The sequence below is a fragment of the Thermobia domestica genome, chromosome 5 (assembly GCF_964235325.1).
Source record: "Thermobia domestica chromosome 5, izTheDome1.hap1.1, whole genome shotgun sequence".
Taxonomy (NCBI): Eukaryota; Metazoa; Arthropoda; class Insecta; order Zygentoma; family Lepismatidae; genus Thermobia; species Thermobia domestica.
The window spans coordinates 20,221,927-20,243,571 of record NC_137458.1 but is presented as its reverse complement, the minus strand read 5'-3'; the positions used below and the strand labels follow the sequence as shown (position 1 = coordinate 20,243,571).

At 37.5% G+C, this 21,645-nt stretch overlaps 1 protein-coding gene across 1 annotated transcript in view; it reads right to left on the bottom strand.

Moving 5' to 3' along the window:
• Nucleotides 1-14,768, bottom strand: part of LOC145685774 (proteasome subunit alpha type-6-like) — a 44,653-nt gene extending 29,885 nt beyond the window's left edge. Inside the window, exons 1-3 of the mRNA XM_081758297.1 lie at nt 14,581-14,768; nt 1,031-1,125; nt 562-643 (exon numbers count right to left, since the gene is read on the bottom strand). Of these exons, the coding sequence (XP_081614423.1) occupies nt 562-643; nt 1,031-1,125; nt 14,581-14,656 (253 nt within the window). The 5' untranslated portion in view covers nt 14,657-14,768. The remainder of the gene's footprint in view (nt 1-561; nt 644-1,030; nt 1,126-14,580) is intronic.
• Nucleotides 14,769-21,645: the final 6,877 nt, after the last annotated feature.

Below are 21,645 nucleotides of genomic sequence, written 5' to 3'. Positions count from 1 at the left end.
ATCCACTTGGCGAGAGATGGGATGGACCAGAAACTCCACGCACTAGAGAACTCCACCGCAGTCCCTTCCCTTATTTTTTTAATCAGACATAATACTATTACTGTGGAATATAATGCCCTCTATTTGGGCTTTGCACTCACCACTCGTACATACATGAAGAAAATTTCGAAACTACATGGAGAATGGTTTGAGGTTTATGAAGAAATAGAGAAAAAGGAATAAAAAGCACAAAAATAAGATTTCTCACATAGAGAAAATGTAACAAATTTTTTAACTTCTATGGTTAAAAGAGAGAGTGATGATGATAATGAACGAAATGGAAGAATGAAGAAAGTGGGAGAACTCCGAGGTAATCTATCCACCACAAAGCCCACTTGAGGATCCCTAATGCCAAAATCGAACTAGGGACCCCATGCATTGGGATTGGCGCTCTACTATTGAGTCATTGCAGCCTCATCCCGCAGGTATGAAATATAGAAAATTTTAAGTCAACTTTCGATTATTTTATAACATCGATTACACGGTTGCTTCAACATGAGGAAATATTGTAACAGAACTTACCAATCATCCCCGTCATTACACATCCTATGTTATCAGTCAACTTAAATAGATGTGTCACGGTACTCGGATCCAAAAGCTTGTCCTGTAAATTATAATAAAGAATGTATTAATATCAACCAAAATTGCTTTAAAAATAAAAAAGCAACAATTGGTATCACTTGTTTAAAAAAATTAAAAAGGATACAAAGATATAAGTGGTGATGTAATTATCCTTAAAAAGAGGTAATGAAACAGAAATTACTGATTGTATTCACAAATATCGCATTACAATAATTTACGCAGTCTTACGAAACTCAATGGAAAATAATTTCAAAGAATGTTTCACATTTTTTAGGTGCAAATTACAAACATATCTTCGTAAATAAGTAGATCTATTAAATTGATCATACGGTTAAAACAAACAAACACACACACACACACACACACACACACACAAAAAAAAAAAAACTTCCAAGTCGATTATACTCACGGGAACCTTCTTCTGCGTAGCTACCACTGCACAATCAACGCCTTTGAGAGCAACTGAGGTCAGACCTCCTTGATTGATGGCTTTAAACGCATACTCTGTAAACAACAGAAATTAATTAGTCAGGTATTGGAAATGTAATGACTTTAGACATGTGAATATTATTTTATCAGGATCACGCTAGTGAGCCTAGTAAGATTGTAATGTTATTAGAATCACGCCAGTAGGCCTTATAAGATTGTAATGTTATTAGAATCACGCCAGTAGGCCTTATAAGATTGTAATGTCATTATGATCACGCTAATAAGCTTTATAAGATTGTAATGTCATCATCACGCTGGTAGTTCTTACATGATTGTAATATTATTAGGATCATACTAGTGAACCTTACAAAATACTAATGTTATTAGGATCCCAGTGGTAGACCTTATGAGATTGTAATATTATTAGGATAACGCTAGTGAACCTTATAAAATTGTAATGTTATTAGAATCACGCTAGTAGGTTAAAAGACCGTAATGTTGATATGTACATTGTATATCAGTTGCTCAATACGGTTTTTTAATTCTGTTTTTTGTAAGAGACATCTACAGGAGTTATTTCAGTCGGGTTCGCTACTGGAGTCAAACATCTTTACAGGCACTGGTGACTTTAATTGTGGCTATACATATCACTAGCTCCTATGCAACCTGCACAGTAGTAAAGAATGGATGATTGTTCATAATAAAAGAATATAGCTATTTCTTTGGCACCAATTTTTAATAGTTTTCAGTTTTACGTACCACTATTCTGTCATTTAGGTTTAATAAGACGATGAGAAATTAATAACAGACGAATGGTAAAAGGAAAATAGGTAACAAATATCCCCTGAGCGGGATTCGAGCCTACGATCGCCAGCCTAACATATTACAGTGCCTTGCTTCAACTATAGAAGGTCGTTTCAGGCTTATGGTAACGAATTTGACACTCGTTTACCAGTTTACGAAATACCACGACGTCACCAGTGGGCACGCTCGATGTGCAAACCCTGTCTGTTAGCTATCGCCTTGCATCTGTTTCCACTGAAAGAGAATGTATTGAAACACAATTTCATCAAGTCTGTTGCATTCCTCTTGATAAACTTTCCAAAGACCGTTAAAGATTAACGGTTGTCGATGGTCCAACGCATGTTTCAAGAATGAGATCCCACAAAAATCCAAACGGAATACCACAGGAATGTCTGTAAAAGATATCGCATCAATTCTGGTATCACGTCCCACTCGTTTATGTACGTCACCGTTGACTTTGCCGTATGACTGGACGCCTTTACCTGGTGAATGAAACGCGAGATGACGCTGTCATCTGAAGATAAAATATCAAATCAGTATAATGGTTCCAAAATGTTCGCCTGGTAATAAGATGCCTTTTTGTTCATTCTGCGCAGGTTAAGTTGTAACAGTAACCATCAACGACCAGCAGACTCATGTACTGAATTAGAACGACGACCTGAATTACAGAAACGACAGATGACCCTCTTTTTATCACAGTCCGGCAGATCCATTTGATTTCCGTTTAAACTATATCTTCAGAAGTTTTTCTTCTTTTTCTGATTCTTTTTAAACTATTAGATAGCACATTCTTGAACACACAGAAAAAAAAAAGCATACAATATGTTCCTCTTCTGTTATTGAATTGTTCTCCCGTTACTCCAATTTATTCTACAGGGTGAGCCACAAGTCTTTAAGACAGTCAAATAAAATTTTCAAAAAAATACGCAACAGATAGGAATGAAATGTCCTTCCAAATGTCGTAGGAAAGGAGAAAATGTCAGAACCATACCGCATCTCTGGCGGCCATCTTGAAATCCGCTATCTCGGATACAACTTCACGATTTTAAATGGGAAGAGGGTTTGAGTGGCACATTATCTGACACCAAAATTTTCTCACGAATGCATCTTTTTCCTTAGCTTGACGGTTTTCGAGATTTTTAATGACTTTTCATTTTAGATTCACTAACTGAAAGACGGTCCTTACGAAAGCTGAGCGTATAGATATATTTTCTGATGTCAGGTGAACGGTGTGTGAGAGTTATTGCAGATGATTTCAACCATTGCTATCCTCAAACTTCATGGTGGTGTTTCCGCTTATCTCAATCTAGAACATCTTTTCTCATATATTACATACCCAGGAACTATGAACGTGATATTTTTTAAAATCAAAAGTATTTTCTGTATATGTATGAAAGAGTCGGAGACAGAGGGAACTCAAATGATTCCTATCTTTATTGATATACAAATTGAATTAAGTCGCTGTATTTCTGACAAAGTGAACTAACTGGACTATAGATTTATTGTACTCTGTAGTCTTTTGAAATTGTCAAATTATCAAATAATGTGTACAAGTGCTTTCACTTGTGTAGTTGTGTATCTGTCCTTCTGATGTGACTCTCAGAATATTCATAAATTTGCAAGACGATGAATTTTTATCAGGTATCTCCCATGGATAAGTCTGTAGACGCGTCGTCTTTCTAATTAAGGTATCCCAGGTTTGACTCTAGATGGACGAGAATTTCCCTCGGGTACAAACCGGGTAGTGGTTTGGATCTCACTTTAAGCTGTAGGTTCCTGACTTTTATAACCTCGCTGATGCATAAGAACGGTAAAGCCGAACAAGCTTATTTTTATCCATATGTAATCTAAATAAATAAAGCAAAACTATTTTAAAAGACAGTTCTTTAAATGTTTTTGTTAACCTTGCTTGTAGGAGAAATAGTATGGTTGAAAACAGGGTGGGAAAAAATGATTTCTTAAAAAAATTATTTTTCTTGATTTCTTTTAAATATTTAAATCGATTATTTTTATTTAAATCACATCTTTCTCCTCGTATAATACAAGTCATCAAGGAAAATCATTAGGAATTAGTATTAAATGTTAATTATGTCATTTAAGTGAAAGTATCGGGGTTGAAGTTCCAATTAATCCCCAATCGTTAACCTATTTCAATCCCAATGTTTCTTAAGCATTAAGGAAAAAGTACTGCAACGTTTATCAACATGACACTTTTTTTTTCACAAAAGTTACTGATATTTGACAGGGGCATCTTTTTTAAAAAATCGGAATTAGCTTGCGACACGAAATACATATAAAATACATAAATTTCGCCTAGTTATAAAATCTAAACAATGTTTAAGGGTCGGAGAGGGGATCGGACCCCTCTAAATACGCCCCTATCATCTGGGACCAAACAAACAGATGTGCATACAAAAGAATTTTCGTCTTAGATGTCAATGGTGATTTCTCAGTTGGAATAGTTAATGATTTACAAACTCTATGTTACGAAGAGAACCCGTTCAAAACGGGATTTTCCCTAATCATCCTCTACATGAAACACTCGTTTCCATAATTGCAATAACAGAGCAGACGGGATTTCATTTACTTTCACTTAAAATTAATTTATTTCCGAATTTGATTTAAATCAGACTGATTGAAATTAGGGATGGCCAATTCCGGATTTCGGAAAAATTCCGGAATTCGGAAAAATTCCGGATTTCGGAAAAAATCCGGAATTCAGAAAAATTCCGGAATTCGGAAAAATTCCGGATTTCGGAAAAAATCCGGAATTCGGAAAAATTCCAGATTTCGGAAAAATTCCGGGTTTCGGAAAAATTCCGGAATTCGGAAAAAATCCGGAATTCAGAAAAATTCCGGAATTCGGAAAAATTATTTTTTCTTTTTGTAATCCTAAGAATTTTGTTCAAATGCAAACGAACAAATTTCCTTTTTGTAATCCTAAGAATGTATGATGCAAGTTAAGCTGAAACTTACATCCTAAAGTATACACTACTCAATCTTCCCATGGTTAATGAGATGTAGTCCAAAAGTACGATGTACTCCTAATATTTAATTTTTGTTTTACTGTGATATTGTCCAGAGGTAAGATATATCACACTGAGATAAACAACTTGACATAGTGAAGATGTTATCATACGTAGTTTTCCAGAAAATCGTGAGAAACGATTTTTTATGAAGTTAAAATATGCGTCGCTTGTTGCCAGTGTGATGCAATTGATAACTTTTATGCTGGAATAGTCTTATTATTATTATTATTATTATTATTATTATTATTATTAATCGTTTATGTACTGTAAAAGAAAAATATGAACCGTTAAGTAGTAGATTTTATCTGTTGTTTTTTGATATCTTCTAACAGTAATAACAAATTGCTTGTAAATACGCAATGATTATCAAGGACAATTGCATATTAATGTAAGGACTACTCTGCAGACTAACAATAAACAATAACAGATAAACAATAGTCACCCCCCCAAAAAAAGTAACTAACTTGGGCACGTCAGAATGTTCGCGAGAATATAGGGACGCATTGAGACTAGCAAAAAACGTGGTGTTATTATTACTCAAAGGGCCGTACGATGGAGGCTTTAACGTTAATGTTAATGGCACCAATGAGCACTTACTTGCTCTAACGGTTAACCTCATTTTTGAGATGATTCTTAGAAGTGGGCGTGTTGGCATGCAGTTGGAGTACTAACGATTTGCGTCACTATCGAACACTAACGTAGCACTAGCGACGTTTAAAGTCGAAATTGGAGTCTGACATAAGTGGCTTGTCAACTTCACGGACATTATATTTTCCTTGAATGCGAGAATTTTGCGCCCGGGAAATTTGTGCCCTACCACAAAAGTAGGTAAAAATTCGCTCGCAATATATTTGCACTGGGATGTTTGCGCCCTACCCCAAAAAGAGGGGAAAATGCGCCGGCTATATATTTGCACTGGGATGTTAGCGCCCTACAATTCAACTTATTATTGTATTGTGTAAAGTAACTTCCACTCGCACTTGAACTAGGCTTGCCTCTCATCGTCTCAGTGAGTTACTCCATCCGTTATAATATTCCGAACAAATGAAAAAAATACAATTTTAGTTCACTAAAGGGCAATCCATACAAGCACAATTTTTCATTATACTACAAAATTTACAATAAAAGTATAAATGACTGATATATAATTATTTATTAATATAATCAAAGAGTATAATTTAATCTACAAAAGGCTGTTTGGCTCTACCCAGATATCTCTGTTCACAATTCTTGCGAGTTGTTTGGCTTTTCAGGACACAAAATATAGAAAAGAAAATGTAAAGTGAATGTAAAATCAGTTCAGTAATATTATCAAGAAAACTATGTACAGTGTGTTTACTTGCTGGAATTACACTTCAAACACACAATTGCGTTCAGTCGTTCTTTCAGGAAAAATGTTCCGGGGGGCACATTTAGTATTCCGGAGGGGGGTCACTGCTGGTACTATTCTATTTATTATTATATTATAGACGTATTATTTTGGTCTCCTCCGAGGGGGCACTCTGAGAGCTCTGGGGAGGCCAGTGTTCCCCAAAATCATCTCTGGAAGAAGCAGTGATTGCGTTGATCCGTTGTGCTCTTTTGGCTTATATTGAAGTATATTCTCCCCTTATATAGCCACAATGAAAATAAATCACAAATGGCATGGTTGTGGGGGGAGGATTGTTTATGCTGTAATGTCAGCCCCTCCGAGGAAATGCGTAAGCTCCAATAGGTTCTTTTATTTCGCAGGGCTCAAACTTCCCGGTGGAGGTACATCGCAGGCGCAATTTTCCCTGTTCTTGAGGTAGGGCGCAAATTTCCCAGACGCAAAATTTTCTACACCGTTCGAATGACCTCGGAAGACGATATCTTTTTCAATACTTTTTTTTATATTCTTTTACTCGAGATTTCTTCATAGCTTCTTATTAAAATACTTACTAATATATCCTCATTTTATTGTCCTAACCAATCAATATGGGTATGTTGTCAGTAAAATATTTAGATTGATCGAGCCTCTGGTGTGTAACCACAGTATTTCATATCATGCCCCCATTAGAAATCTTGGCTAAACGAACCAATATATGTTGCCAATAAAATAGTTTAGAATGATTGAGCCCCTGGTAAATAACCACAGTATTTCGTGACAGACCCCCCCCCTTCCTATTACCATATTCTAGCTACGTGCCTGACTCAGCTAATTCTCTACATTCTTTACCAAGCACACATTTTCTAAAGCGGAAAATGCTCTCTAAATACCTAAGCTCATTATTTTCAGCAGATGCACAAACTGGGTAACATTCTATCTACATGAATGTTATATATGTCGATTACTGGAAACCGCTTCTCGCTATCTATTACCATATTTACTATATAATGATTAACGTTAAAACCGGAAATGGTTGATTTGTACCGCTTCCGGTTTGAATATTACATTCATCAGGGAACTCGATTCTTAACTACTGACTCTGTACATCATGGCCAAAATTGATTGGTAATCCATCAGATAGTTCTTGAGACTGTTTGTTTCACTGACGGACAGAATGAATATATGGCTATAGAGTTTTGATAAACTAAATTCGTTAATGAGTGATGATGGAACAAATATAAGAAAGGGAACCAAGAGTACCACCGGGAAAATTTTCGAACACAAAATTAGCCATCGAAAACCCACATGTCCTGGGTTAGAATACCATAGATGAAAACTCTACCACTGAGTCATCAATCACCCGCTTATTAGTTTTGTTAACTATTATATTAATATAAATTAATGAATGCCTGCTTATGTTAATTATTGAACAATTACATTGTATACTTCGTAAAGTCAAAAATTATAAATTTGTATTTACTGTACATACAGTGAGCGCAGAAAGTGTTCGTACACCTATGCTATTGAAACGAGAATGCCTGCGAAAAAGAAACAGAAAATTTAAGAAGTGTAATAACACACACAATATGAATAATGAAAACTAAGCTTTATGAATATATCAATAAAGAACCACAAAGACAAGTTTAATGGTCAGAAAGTAAATAAATTCCGTAGAAAATGTATAGAGTAGACGCAAAAAGTGATCGTACACCTGACGTACGAATACGAAACAAAGATACCACAACTGGGGTTCACTAGTATTCACCTGAGTATACACCTCTGTATAGCATGACGAGTAACAGAATGAGTTTAGTTGTGAATAGGAGTGAAAAAACTGCACGGTGGGCTGTCGAAATGGGAAGCAACCGAACAGAAACAAATGAGGAGACAAGAAAAGTAATTATTAAAGTGCATAAGAAGGGTAAGTCTTTGAGAAAGATAGCAAACCTCAGGGGCAGATCCAGAGGGGGGCGATCGGGGCCATTGCCCCCCCCCACAAGAGGAAACTTTCTTATTTTATATATAAATAAACCCATCCATAACAAGTTTGGAGCTCTTAAAAGTAGCAGTATTACTGCCGACCGCCCCTTCCCCAGAAGTCCGTCCTGGATCCGCCCCTGTATAGAGTAGCCACAATCGAGTATTTTCCGCTGTATGTTTGGAGTCGTTGTCTTGCTGAACAATAAATTGTTTTCAAGAACCATCTTCTGCGCACTAGTATGGAGATATTCCTTTAATATGTTAATATACACTTTGTGGATCATCACTCCATCGATAAGGTGGAGACGACCCACTCCTGAGGCACTCATACAACTCCAGACGAGCACGGACCCTCCTCCGTGTCTTACTTTAGGGACGAGATTTTGAGGATTCATCTCTGTATTCACCTTGCGCCATACCATACGCCTCCCATTGGACTCGATAAAATTAAATTTACTTTCGTCCGAAAATATGACCCTATTCCAGAATGAAGCCTGATCCCTTACCTTTATACTCTTTTTCAAACTTTAGTCTCTTTATACGATTTGTCTTGTTCACCCAGAACATTTTCCTGGCTATCCGACCATGATACCCTGCAAATATTCCGCACTGTACTGGCTGATACTTTAACACCGTGTGTTTCCAGATCCGTTGCCAATTGCACAGCACTACTTTTTGGAACCTTTTTTCTTTCCCTAATAATGTAACGTTTAACTTGTTCACTCAACACTCTTGGTCTTCCAGTTCTTTTTCATTATTATTATTATTTTATTATTTTTTTTATGGTTTCGCACAGTGATAGAAACATTATACATCGCAATTATTGTTTGTACTGTTGAACAAGGCCTGTCTGCAAGGTTTGCCAGGGGCGGATCCAGGACGGACTTCTGGGGGGGGGGGGCGGTCGGCGGTAATACTGCTACTTTTAAGAGCTCCAAACTTGTTATGGATGGGTTTATTTATATATAAAATAAGAGTTTCCTCTTGTGGGGGGAGGCCAATCGCCCCGATCACCCCCTCTGGATCCGCCCCTGAATCTATAATACCTTGAAACAGCTTCGCACACCTCCCCAATCCCCAGACATGAACCCCATAGAACATCTATGATCTGTTCTGGAGACAAGAATCAGAAGGCACAGCTTGTCTACTAAAGAAGGCCTAAGTAAAGCTATTCAAGAAGAATGGGACATAATCAGTCCCGAAGCTACAGAACTACGAACTACTACAGGTGAAATCAATGCCACGAAGACTACAGACAATCATTAACGCACAGGGTAATCCCACAAAATATTAAATAACGTAATATACTTTATAAGCATTAATTCAAGCATAAGTGTACGGTGACTTTTTGCGTTTACAAAAAAGGAATTCTCTCTTTTCTTCTGAACAAAACAGTGATTGTGTTTGTTTGGCCTTTCTCTTGTATATAGAAATAAAATGTATGAATGTGTAGTCTTAATTCTGGTTATATATATATTTTCCACCTCCCGTTCTCATGCTAGCTGTTTTCAATATAAAGTATGCACGGTGTACGAACACTTTCTGCGCTCACTGTAGGTATGTTGACAATAAGCGAATGTTATTAGAATATTTGTTGAGATTTCTTTTCCTTCGCTGCCTTTCGCCTGGTTAAAAAGTAGTTTGCAGTGCTTTGGAGCAGCTGCAGGTGGGAACGCGATAATGTTTGAGACATACCGGCGACTTTTTTGTGTGTGAAAATAAGACCTTTCTCATAAAGTAGTAAATAACTGCAGTAGCAATTGTCTACGTAAATGATAAAGACATATCCAACTACAAGAAATTAATACAGTATATATAGCCTATTCATTATTGTGTTTCCCTTTTAACAGCTACTAGCTAAGGATGGCCAATTCCAGAATTTTTACTTTCCGGAATCCGGGAAGTAAAATCGGAAAAATTCCGTATCTCGGAAAAATTCCGATTTTTTCTAAATTCCGGATTTTTTCCGAATTCCGGAATTTTTCCAATATCCGGAATTTTTCCGAATTCCGGAAAGTAAATTTTCCAATTCCGGAAAACAAAATTTCCGGAATCCGGATTCCGGAAAATTTTGGCCATCCCTAATTTAAATCAATACACGCTGGTTAAAAATGGCTTACACTGTGCGTGTTGATCTTACAAGGTGGTCTGCTCATTCGTCATCTGCACTGGATTCAAACTCCGAACAACTGTGATTCAAAGTCCGCCTTAATAGTAGATATTGTCCGTAGTTAATACTAGGTAACCTCGGTGTTGATAAAGACGTAACACCACAAAAACTCAAATCAAGAACTAACCAAAACATTCTCAGCTCGAATGTGAAGAAACACATTTGATCCACGAGTGGTTCTGAAAATGAAAGAAAATCTTTTAAGTCTTACGTCCCACGCTTATGCCGGCTAGGCTAAAGGAGACGGTGATGAGAAATGAATGAGGAAACGGGAGAACTCCGAGCAAACCCACGCACACGGTTTGTCCAACGCAGAGCTCACTTGTCGCGAGTTGGATCGAACCAAGAACCCCATGCACCAGAGGTGAACGCTCTACTACGTAGCTACCATGAGTGATCCTGTTTGACTATAATGACCTGCGTTGCGTTACCGTACTCATGCAGAATACACTTAGTCAACCGTTAAGCCTTAAAAGCTTTTATAAGGCCGTGTGTAAAAGATACGAGGGCTATCCAGAAAGTAGATTACGTTTTCGTCTGTGTCCGCTAGGGGCGGGGCTAGCGCGGCCATCTTGGGGTCAGAGCGTTGCGCAGCTCAGTCGGCATCTAGCCGTGCTAGTGAGAGGTTCGTGCTGTGCTCCGTTAAGATACTGTGACGGTTTGAAATGTCTGCGTTAATTGAAAATCCCGCGAGCTGCGAGGTGCGTGCAGTAATAAGGTTTCTGACAGCAAAAAACTGTAAACCGATAGAAATCTATCGGCAGCTGTGTGAAGTGTATGGGGACAACATTATCACTGAAGGTGGAGTGCGACAGTGGGTCATAAGATTTAAAAATGGCCGAACCAATGTTCACGACGAAGATCGAAGTGGGAGACCCAGCAAAGTGACTGCCGAACTTGTCGAAAAAGTCGATGTTAAAGTCCGTGAAAATCGAAAGTTCACAATAACGGAACTTTCTTTGAGTTTTCCACAAATTTCTCGAAGTTTGTTGCACGAAATCATCAGCGAAAAGCTTGGTTAAAACAAGTTTTGTGCAAGATGGATTCCAAAAATCTTGACAGAGGACCACAAAAATCAGCGAATGGCTGCAGCGTTGCACTTTTTGGACGCCTACAATAAGGATGGTGACTCTTTACTCGATCGCATCGTTACTGGTGACGAAACATGGGTGAAACACGTGAACTGTGAAACGAAATTGCAATCAATGCAGTGGGGGCACACAGGTTCTCCCCAAAAACCCAAGAAATGCATGCAAACAATGTCGGCAAGGAAGATGATGGCGACTGTTTTTTGGGACAGAAAAGGTGTGATTTTGGTGGACTTCCTGGAAAGAGGCACTACAATAAACGCTCAAAGGTATTGCCAAACTCTGCAAAACCTCAGAAGAGCAATTCAAAACAAGCGCAGAGGAATGTTGAACTCTAAGATCTTGTTGATTCACGACAACGCCCGGCCCCACACGGCAAATGTCACGCGTGAAGTTCTTGAATCTTTTCAGTGGGAGTTGTTTCCTCATCCGCCGTACAGTCCCGACCTGGCACCGAGCGACATCCACCTATTCCCAGCAATGAAGAAGTGGCTGGCTATGCAGCGTTTTGATGACGACGAACAGCTGCAAGAAGAGGTAACGAAGTGGTTGAAGTCGCAGGCGGCCGAATTTTTCGACGAAGGAATTTCCAAGCTCGTACATCGCTACGATAAATGCCTTAATTTGAATGGTGACTATGTCGAAAAGTAGTATTTGTGTGTGGCTTTCATCTGTATATAATAAAATTTGTTTCCTATACTTTGTTGATTTTTTATTCCAAAACGTAATCTACTTTCTGGATAGCCCTCGTATAAGTGCGCATTCTAAGTACGCTTATTTTCCGAAACTGACATCAACTAGTGTGTGGCAAACGATTCAAGTTCACAAGTCTGCAAGTGCATAGCGCGTAGTATGCGAAGATGTAGAGTATGTTAGTAGCTTTGCGTAGTTTAGATGGCGATACCTCGTGATAGGAACAATCATATGATGACTCTTAAATACCATTTTGAAATGACTCTTAAATAACATTTTTAAAAAACAACACATTTTTATGAAAATAATTTGGTGGTTTTCTATTACGAGTTTATTTTCTACACAATGTGTATAAAGACATTGCCTTTATGCTACGCTCTTGTTAATCTGCGATGAAGCTGTTAGCATACATAAAAAAAGAAATAATAATAATAAGTCATTTTATGGTTGCCCCATGCTGTCAATCTGTACGATGAAATGAAATGAAATCTGAGTTTTACGTACCACGATTATGCCGGTTAGGCTAAAGGAGACGGTGATGATGAGTAATGAATGAAATGGTGGAATGAAGAAAGTGCGAGGAAACGGGAGAACCCCGAGAAAACCCACGCACACGGTGTTTGTCCACCACAAAGTTCACTTGGCGGGGGCTGGGATCGAACCCGGGACCCCAAGCACCAGAGGTGAACGCTCTACCACTGAGCCACCGCGGCCCCTTCAACCTGTACGATATTTTCATCTTTAATATAACCAGAAAGTTATTCAACTGAAGAAAAACAAGTAAGTATTATTATTTTCCAGGACGCGAAATTCTCCCTTTTTTGTTATCAATGTTTGAAGTTCTACCACGGTGAGATGGTGGAACGAAATGCGACTTAAAGGTTAATTTGCCAAAGTGTACACTATCTTGTGTGCACTCTAATTGTATATTTCGAGCTTGCATTGCTCAAAGTATGTATTTCGTACTTTTGGACACGATCTCAGTTTCTGATGTTCATGAGTCCAAACACATACTTTACCGTAAAGTAATACAGAAATTGGGCCTTTAAAATACACGATCTCAGTTTCTGATTTTCATGAGTACAAACACATACTTTACCGTAAAGTAATACAGAAATTGGGCCTTTAAAATACACGATCTCAGTTTCTAATGTTCATGAGTACAAACACATACTTTATCGTAAAGTAATACAGAAATTGGGTCTACTTTGAGTATAGACATGCTCACGTCTGACTTCAGAATGTAGTGAGGAAATTAGTCGCAAGTATTCAAAAATGACAGATGTAACAGTTCGATTCTTTTGAGATTTATAAGAACGTATGTCATAAGAAGAAAAGTTATTAGTCTTGTGGAAAGTCAAGGATTATTGAAACTGATCAGAAAGTATGGTACAATAAGGCACTGGAAATATAGAGGAACAATTACATATTCTAATATGTTGATGATGTGAATAAAAAGGTGATCACATGGAAGGTTATTTACCAGAGTACTTATTCAAGTCTTCTACCACAAACGATTTAGCTGTTCATAGTTTCTTGAAGGGAGTGTCGGAAAAGTAATCGTAGTGAATGCGTTAAGGGCTTTTAGCAACATCCCCGTTTAAGCGCATACTCACCATCGCAGATGTGCCTGCTCCTTATGCACACACACATCTTCGTTATCGCTCGGGTCCTCCTATTGCGCTCCTGCCCTGACTCAGACAGCATTCCTTAGCATACGCGCCTTTGGCGCGGGAGACCCGGGTTCGATTCCCGGCGGGAGCTCATGTGGTTCGGATTCCACGTTAATTAGTAGGTCCACGTCTCATATAGCCTTGCTGCTGAAAGGGACGCTAAACTGAAATTCAATTCAGACAGCATTCCTGCTTTTTGGTATCAATCTAGCACTGGATGGTTTGTAGTTATTACATTGTTTTTTCTATGGCATATTTTTGAACTCCGTATTTACACGTGAAACACTGATATTCTCTTAAAGTGAATGCGCACCAAGAAATCTTGAACGTTTTCTACGGTAGTGACAGAGAATTTCGATGAATGACAAATATAGTACTTACTCTGCGGCACAAGGGCTGAATGGTACCTTCGGCAGTGAACTTCTGTATAACAATTACACAATATTAAAAGAGAATGGAATTTCACAATAAATTAATGTTTACGTCATTCTACCGGCCCTCATAATTACGATGCAACAAACATCCTTCTCATTGCATTTAACAGGACATAAGTATGTATCTTAAGATTTAGAGATACAGTATATATTAAAAATTTATAATTCAATTGAGATTTATTAACTTTACAAGTACACGAAGCTGTCAGAGCTTACAAGGATATTTATCCATGTAAGTACAAATGTTCTAATTCTCTCTTACCTTATAATATTTAAACATTTATTACTCCACTATGTATTCCTATACTTACCCACTTGATATAACCTCCCTTCGGGAGAAAATATTGTAATATGCCTGTCAAATCCGGCACTAGTACCCCTCGCCATGACTACACAGATATACGACCATTAATTTTGAAAACAAAGCAAGAACGAAATCACTGTAGCCAAGTCTAGCGGTGGTCTTCGTCTTTAGTATCCTCATGCTTCATCCAAGACTGCTCTCTCTAGCAAACGAAGGTAACCTTCCATGAGCAAAGTTCCGTTACGCGTCATATGTATTTTATTATAAACACATAAAGTATGTATTTTATTATAATGGCCTTACTCATTACAAGAATTCGCAAAAATTGCCGAATATAAAGCAACATAAAACATGCCAATAATAATTATAAATGTTAGGCCTGGTTTTCATTGCACTTTCGAACAGTGTTACTAGGTTTTCTGAAGAAAGTTTCCCTCGACTGACACAAAATTTTCCTTTTTATCAATTTTCCCCTAGATTGTTGAGTATCCAATTCCAATTACAAAAGTTCCGTGATAAGATTAATTTAGCCATATTAAAGGAAGTGTCAAGTACATTTGTGTTATTCATTTGCTTTTTGTTTGCCTTTTTCACTTTTTCCTTCACAATTTTTTTTAAAAAAGACACAAATATGCTCATCCAACAGTAGGTGCAAATTATGCTGCTTTGAACACACACGCAGACTATTGCTATCATATTAATCTATTTCTGAAGAACAATAAAAACAAAAAAATATGCATTTATATTGGTCAATTAATCATCGCGAGAATTTCCCTAGATTTTCACGTTTTATAGAAAAATTCCCTTTTTGCTAAATTTATCAACGAAATTTCCCTAGTTTAGAGAACTTTCCCTCAAACTACGAACCCTGCTTTAGAATAGACACGGAGCACTTTTTTTTTCGCTCTAGACGTGTAAGTACGCGTCTTACACGATCATAGAAGTATTCAATCGTATTTTGTTGATAGGTGGCAGTTCAAAACAATTGATCGGACATATAAATACAAACGAATCTATGTATTGATTTTCTAACTTTATTTAGGCATTTGGGATTTAGTATTAATTTAGTATTTGGATAATATTCAACCTTTTAGAGAATATATCAGTTGATTTTGTAGCTACGCCAACAAATTTTTGCTAAGTATTTTGAAACTTTTATATCAAATGTAGGTCAGGAGAGATTACGTTAAAGGAGTAAGTGATGCTAAGACATAAAATCTCGTTTCCTCACTATTTTTTAAATATTCTTAATATGCTGTAGGGACAATAGAATCGCACACAAGAAAAATTTCCCGAACCGTTTCCAAAAATTGTGGATCAAAACCAGGAGGCAATGAATGTTTCTTGGTGCTATTTATGCTATGACATCGAAGACTGTTTTAAAGATACTAAAACAAAGGAAGCAAAACGAATCAATGACACTATTTATTTTTTCTATCTATTAGACTTATTACGTGTATCTATAGAAACGTAGCCTTTATTCGTTACTGGTTTATGAATAATCCGTCATAAAAGTGTAATTTTACGGTTAAAATGAATGAGTGCATATATAAAAGCTTTGTCTGGGATACTGATTTCCATTGTGGGACGATTACTGCACAATGTAGGAGACCAAATTTTTTTTTATGTTTATAAGTTTAATGTTACCAGTGTCAAACCATTACATACCATAATTAATAACGACCAAAACATACGATAATTTTGTGCGGAGAATGTTTAGCAGAAGGGGTCCAGCTATTTCTTCTAAAAAATGTTACAATTTCGGTAGTTTCTGTTCACATTACGTTAGTTTAGGTTAGTTCAGGTTATTTTAGGTTAGGTTAGGTGAGTTTCGGTTAGGTTAGGTCATTTTGTTAAATTATATTAGCGTAGGGGTCCGGCACATTTTTTTTTTAAAAATGATAGAATTTCGCTGATTTCTATTAATATTAGGTTAGTTTAAGTTATTTTAGGTTATGTTAGGTTATGTTAGGTCTATGTAGTTGCTTTTTCCATTTCTCCCGTAAATTTTGTATTTTTTACGTACTTCTGGACCCCGTCTGCTAAACATTTACCTTTTGTGCTTCGGTCGATAGAAAATAATAAATATAAACCGTACGATAATTATAGGACTGGATAGAATAAACATTTTCCACTGGATTTTTTTTTTTTTTTTTGCATAAGGAAGAACAGCTGTTTGTCCGGAGATAAACAAGAACAAAAAATCAACTGTAAGAGCCAACAAAATTACACTTTTCTTTCTGATTCTAACCGTTTCAGCGGACAAACCTCAGATTAGGAAGATGACCATAATGTCACAATGAAACTCGGTCCTTTTTTTTTTTTTTTTTTTGTGCATTACAAGTGTAGCACTGTTCTTCCTTGTCTGTATCTCTACACAAGAAACACAGAGCAGGCTTCCTGGCAAATCCAACAGAATAACGGTGTATCAAATATTGCGAATTGACTATCCTAACTTTTTTTTTACTTTTCCCTCCCATTATACAGCTTTACAAGTCATATACGGAGATTGTTCAGTCTACATTTAGCCAATTTCGACTTACCTAAAAAATTTAGAATAATACATGGCACCAGGTCCGTAAGCGCTCGATGTGTTTCCCATGGTTCCTAACAATAGCCCAACGGCGTAATTTCCACTGTAGTAGGCTTCTCTGAAAAACTGGGAGAGGAATCTTGTCTCATTTCCTTTGCACAGCTTTCCAAAGTCCTTCCACAGTTGTCACACGCCGTTTTCCCAAAGCTCGTTTTAGCAATCCAAATCCACAATAGTCCATAGGACTTGCATCTGGAGGTTTAACAGATACCTCATTGAAAGGTATCACCTGTATACCACTTGTCTCCCCCATCTGCCTGTAGAATGCGAGGGACGATCGTGAGGTATGTGATGAGGCCTTGTCCATGTGGATGCGCACCAGATTGGCGTCATATCCGTACATTGTTGGAATCTCATGCAAGTAGATCGGCCGCATGATCTGCTCCTGAAAATACTGCGAATTTATTTTGCAGTTCTTGGCCACCCTACGAATCTTCAGTTTACCTCAGTAACAGTAGCCAATAACGACCATGAACCCTTTTGAGAAGGATTCTTTACAAACACGGATCCACCATCTGAAGTTCTTGGCACCTTTCTCTCGGTACATGATGGCTCTCGGTTTGCCGCAGTCGGAAAGGTAAATCCATGCTTCATCGAGCGTTACGACGTATATTCATCTTTGTTTTGCCAGATGCCGTTCGTACAGCTTCCGGGCGTTACACTTTCGTTCCTTTTGGTGGGCATCCGTGAGAAGATGGCCGCGAGCTTTCATGACTTTTTCCAGTTTGAGTTGATAGTGTAAGGTCCGGCTCACAGTTCCCAAAGACACGTCAAGACGATTAGCCATACAACTTTGTGTTGGCGGATTTTCTTGCATTGCCATTTTGCGAAGTTTCCTCTGCATAGTGGAGGTGGCCTTGGTGCATTCTCGCTTCCTAGGCAACTTCGTTGGTGATCCAAATGGTGGAGCTTCGTTGCCCTTGTACTTTTTAATAACATGTTTTATTCCACTTAAACTCGTGTTGCAACCACTCTTCTTGTACTGTTTTCTAATGACAGAAACACTAAAGTGAGCGTCATAAAGAGCCGCAACATAGCCTTCTCAAAACCGGCTTAGTTTGGGCGGCATTTTGGTCACAGAGCGGAAACCCACACACTTGGAAACAAATTTAACAGACACTCACAACAATGGTACTGTTTTGTGCGTTATTGTCGTCCGTGCGGAAAGACAACTCCGTTCCCAGGAAGCCACTGCACAACACTGCAGGACGCCACGAGCCAGGTCGGGTGAGTCCATTCTGTCCGGGAGGGAGAAGGAACGAAATCGGCCAAACGTAGGGTGAACAACCTCTGTATATAGAATAGAAAAAAAAAGGATGCTAAGAATGATATAGGACTTTGTGTGTGTACGAGAAATACGACAATTTCTTCCGATATTCGACAATTTTTAGTTCTGACGATAAGTTTGTTTCTGTAGTCTGGCAACGTTGGCTGTGCTCGCAATAATAACTGCGCAACATTGAGATAATACGAAGACCTAGAGATGCCCTTCCCTATGTCGCAGTATTGGTTCGAGCATGGTCTCGATTGTAACGTTTGATTCGAGATATCCCGTACCAAGATGGTGTATTCCGCAAGCTTCACTCAACTGATATATGTAAACAAACAAAACACACACATCAGAACTCCATTTGTCTGCAATGTACAAGCATTAGATAACATTTAATAAAAAAATGGTTAATTAAAATAGTATTACTGTGTCCAATTCGATTATCACAGGTAGATTGTTTCATATTTTATGCACTGTAGTTTTTATGTCGTACGTCCACACTGAATTTATACAGAGCCCGTTTGAAGCCAATCTTCAAGTAGTAATGGAGCTCCTCATTTAGTGCATGTTCTGCTGAAAAAAATATAAAGCTCTAACCTACCCTGAAAATGTAAGAAATGTGTCAAAATATGGTAGAACCGTCTGTTCGAGTAATGGCAATATAAATTTTCAATTTGGTAGAACCGTCTGCTAAAGTGAACGTGAACCCATTTACAAATATACTTTTTTGTACAGAATATCGATAAATAACATGCGACTTGTATAAGAGATAGGCCTACTGTTCCTTTTAACAGTGAGAGAATTATTTTATGTAGTAATTGCTGTCATTAGCGATTTTTATCGTAGGTAAAGTAGGCCTACTAACCCCACATCCAAACAGTTGCCTTGCCAAACTGTCTCAGAACACTTGTACATTACTTAATTTTGCAAAATTTCCAACAACTCCTAAACATATAGATCAATAAATAAGCAAACTTAATAATAGTTTAACAATTCTCTAGGTGGTAGCCTTTACCAGCCTTTCGACAGTGTAATTTCAATGCATATTTCCATCCATCCAATGTTATTACAAATACACAACCACAATATATTATTTACTATTACAAGGTAAAAGAAGAAAGAAAATGACTTCGACATACGAAATTCTAAAGAACGTTGAATTTTTTTTGTAGTGCCATTTTTTCTAGGAACACAACCAACAATAAAACAGACATAAACTACTATGGAGCTTTATGTGAAAATGCCTCTTTTTCCATTTCCAATATGGCGGATCAATTCGATATAGCTATGAGAGTTCGATGCCATCAAAGATCTCGCATCAAGGCACCTCTAGATCTTTATATTATCTCAATGCTGCGCACTAGCAACACCCTCTTATAATTATAAGAGGGTGTTGGCACTAGCCCTACATGTTGAAAAACAAGAGAGGATAAGAGATGGCGCTGTAAACGCTAAGTATTGGGGAACTCTCTCATTTTTTTATTCAATTTTTACTATTCACAATTCAGTCCTTTTACAGTTTTATTATTTGTTACAATATTAATATATTGTTTTTTTATTTTCAATATGTTCATGCGCCGCTTATCCTTCTTTATTACATTAACAGTGTGATAAACAATTATATTTAAAACAGGCAAACTCGGCCATCTTGGCACATGCCATTTTAGTACGTATTCTTATTTCAAACAATTTATAATTAAAACAAATATAGTAAAGTAGTTCATAGGGCTCTAAGGCCGGGACTTCATTTATAAATCTCCCGTAAGGGAGGTAACTGAAACTGAACTGAACTAAAAGATGTAAAGGGGAACGTGTGACGCAAAAGGGGAAAGGGCCACAAATGAATATGTAAATAATATAAGAATTTGAATAAATTTAAATATGTAAAACTTGAAATGCTAATGTTCTTGATTAATATGCAAATAACTAGCAAAGTGGGTATAGCTTTAAATTAAATTGTCGGTAGAGCAAAATTTTTAATTTATAACGATTAAATGATTACACTGAACAAAATTACTATAATTTAGATAAGCATTTCAAATCAAAGGTGAGACTACTTTTCAGGTCTACGTGTTTCTCCAGGTATTGAGGGACAATACTAATTCTCACTCACACAATATCTGATTGTTGTGCAACTGCATTGTACCGGACATTGACAACTCCTGGACAGCTGAAAGGAAAACATGATAATATCACACTTGTTACGTACCTTGGAAGACTTCCTGTGGAGAATGAAGAGCACGGTTTCTATTTGATAGAATTTAATGCAATGTAAAACACACGTAAAGTACTATGCACAAACTTTACAACAGCGAGAAAGGGAAAAAAAATATTATTAACTTTCAAAATTTTCAGATCTGTGTTCGCCGAAATGTTTCTTTCTTTTTAAGGCCTGATTCGTTTATATTAAGAGTCCGTGCACGCTTCGATGCATCTCCTGTGGTCCTCTTCTTGTCCTGGGTGTCTCCTGGTTGTTCTGGTTTTGGGCGTTGGTCCCGCTATCTTCCCACTTAGTTCCAACGAAGGCCATGTTCATCTTCCCCATTGAACATGACATTTCTCTGCTACCCTCCTGGTTCGCCTCCAGTTGTAGATTCAGAGAACAATTTACGATTCCCGGTTTCTGGTCCCTGTGCTGAGGTAAGTTCTAGGCACTGGTTGTTTCGCCTAACCTGACGCGATCCAGCCTGTTAGGTGGCTATGGAACTACTAACTAACTTTATCACCCTAATAGTAAAGGGAAGATGACACTGAATTTAATATAGAGTTCAGAGTAGTAACTTATTTCCTGCTCGTATTTGACTATTCTCGCAAACCACTGTCCTATACTTTTTGTACACAGTTGCGAGAGTTGCACTTCTAAGGATTACCAACGAAAGTTTATATACATATTTCTGCGCTGAGCACGATAAATGCGATGACTATTATATTTGTTTGGCTATAGTTTATATATACAAGTCGTTTGCACGCATAACTAATGGAAGTGCAAACAGGCACAATATTTAACGTTCGTCACTAGCGCTTATTATCATCCTACATAAGCTGTACGATCAAAGTCGAAATTTTCAGTCTCAAAGATCGCGTTGAGAGTCCTACTACTCTCACAATCAAACACAACTTCTTCAAGAGCACGAAGAGTGTACCGTCAGCTACAATAACAAGGCACGAATTGCCTAGTACGTGAAGAGTGTATTTTCCGCTACTATAAC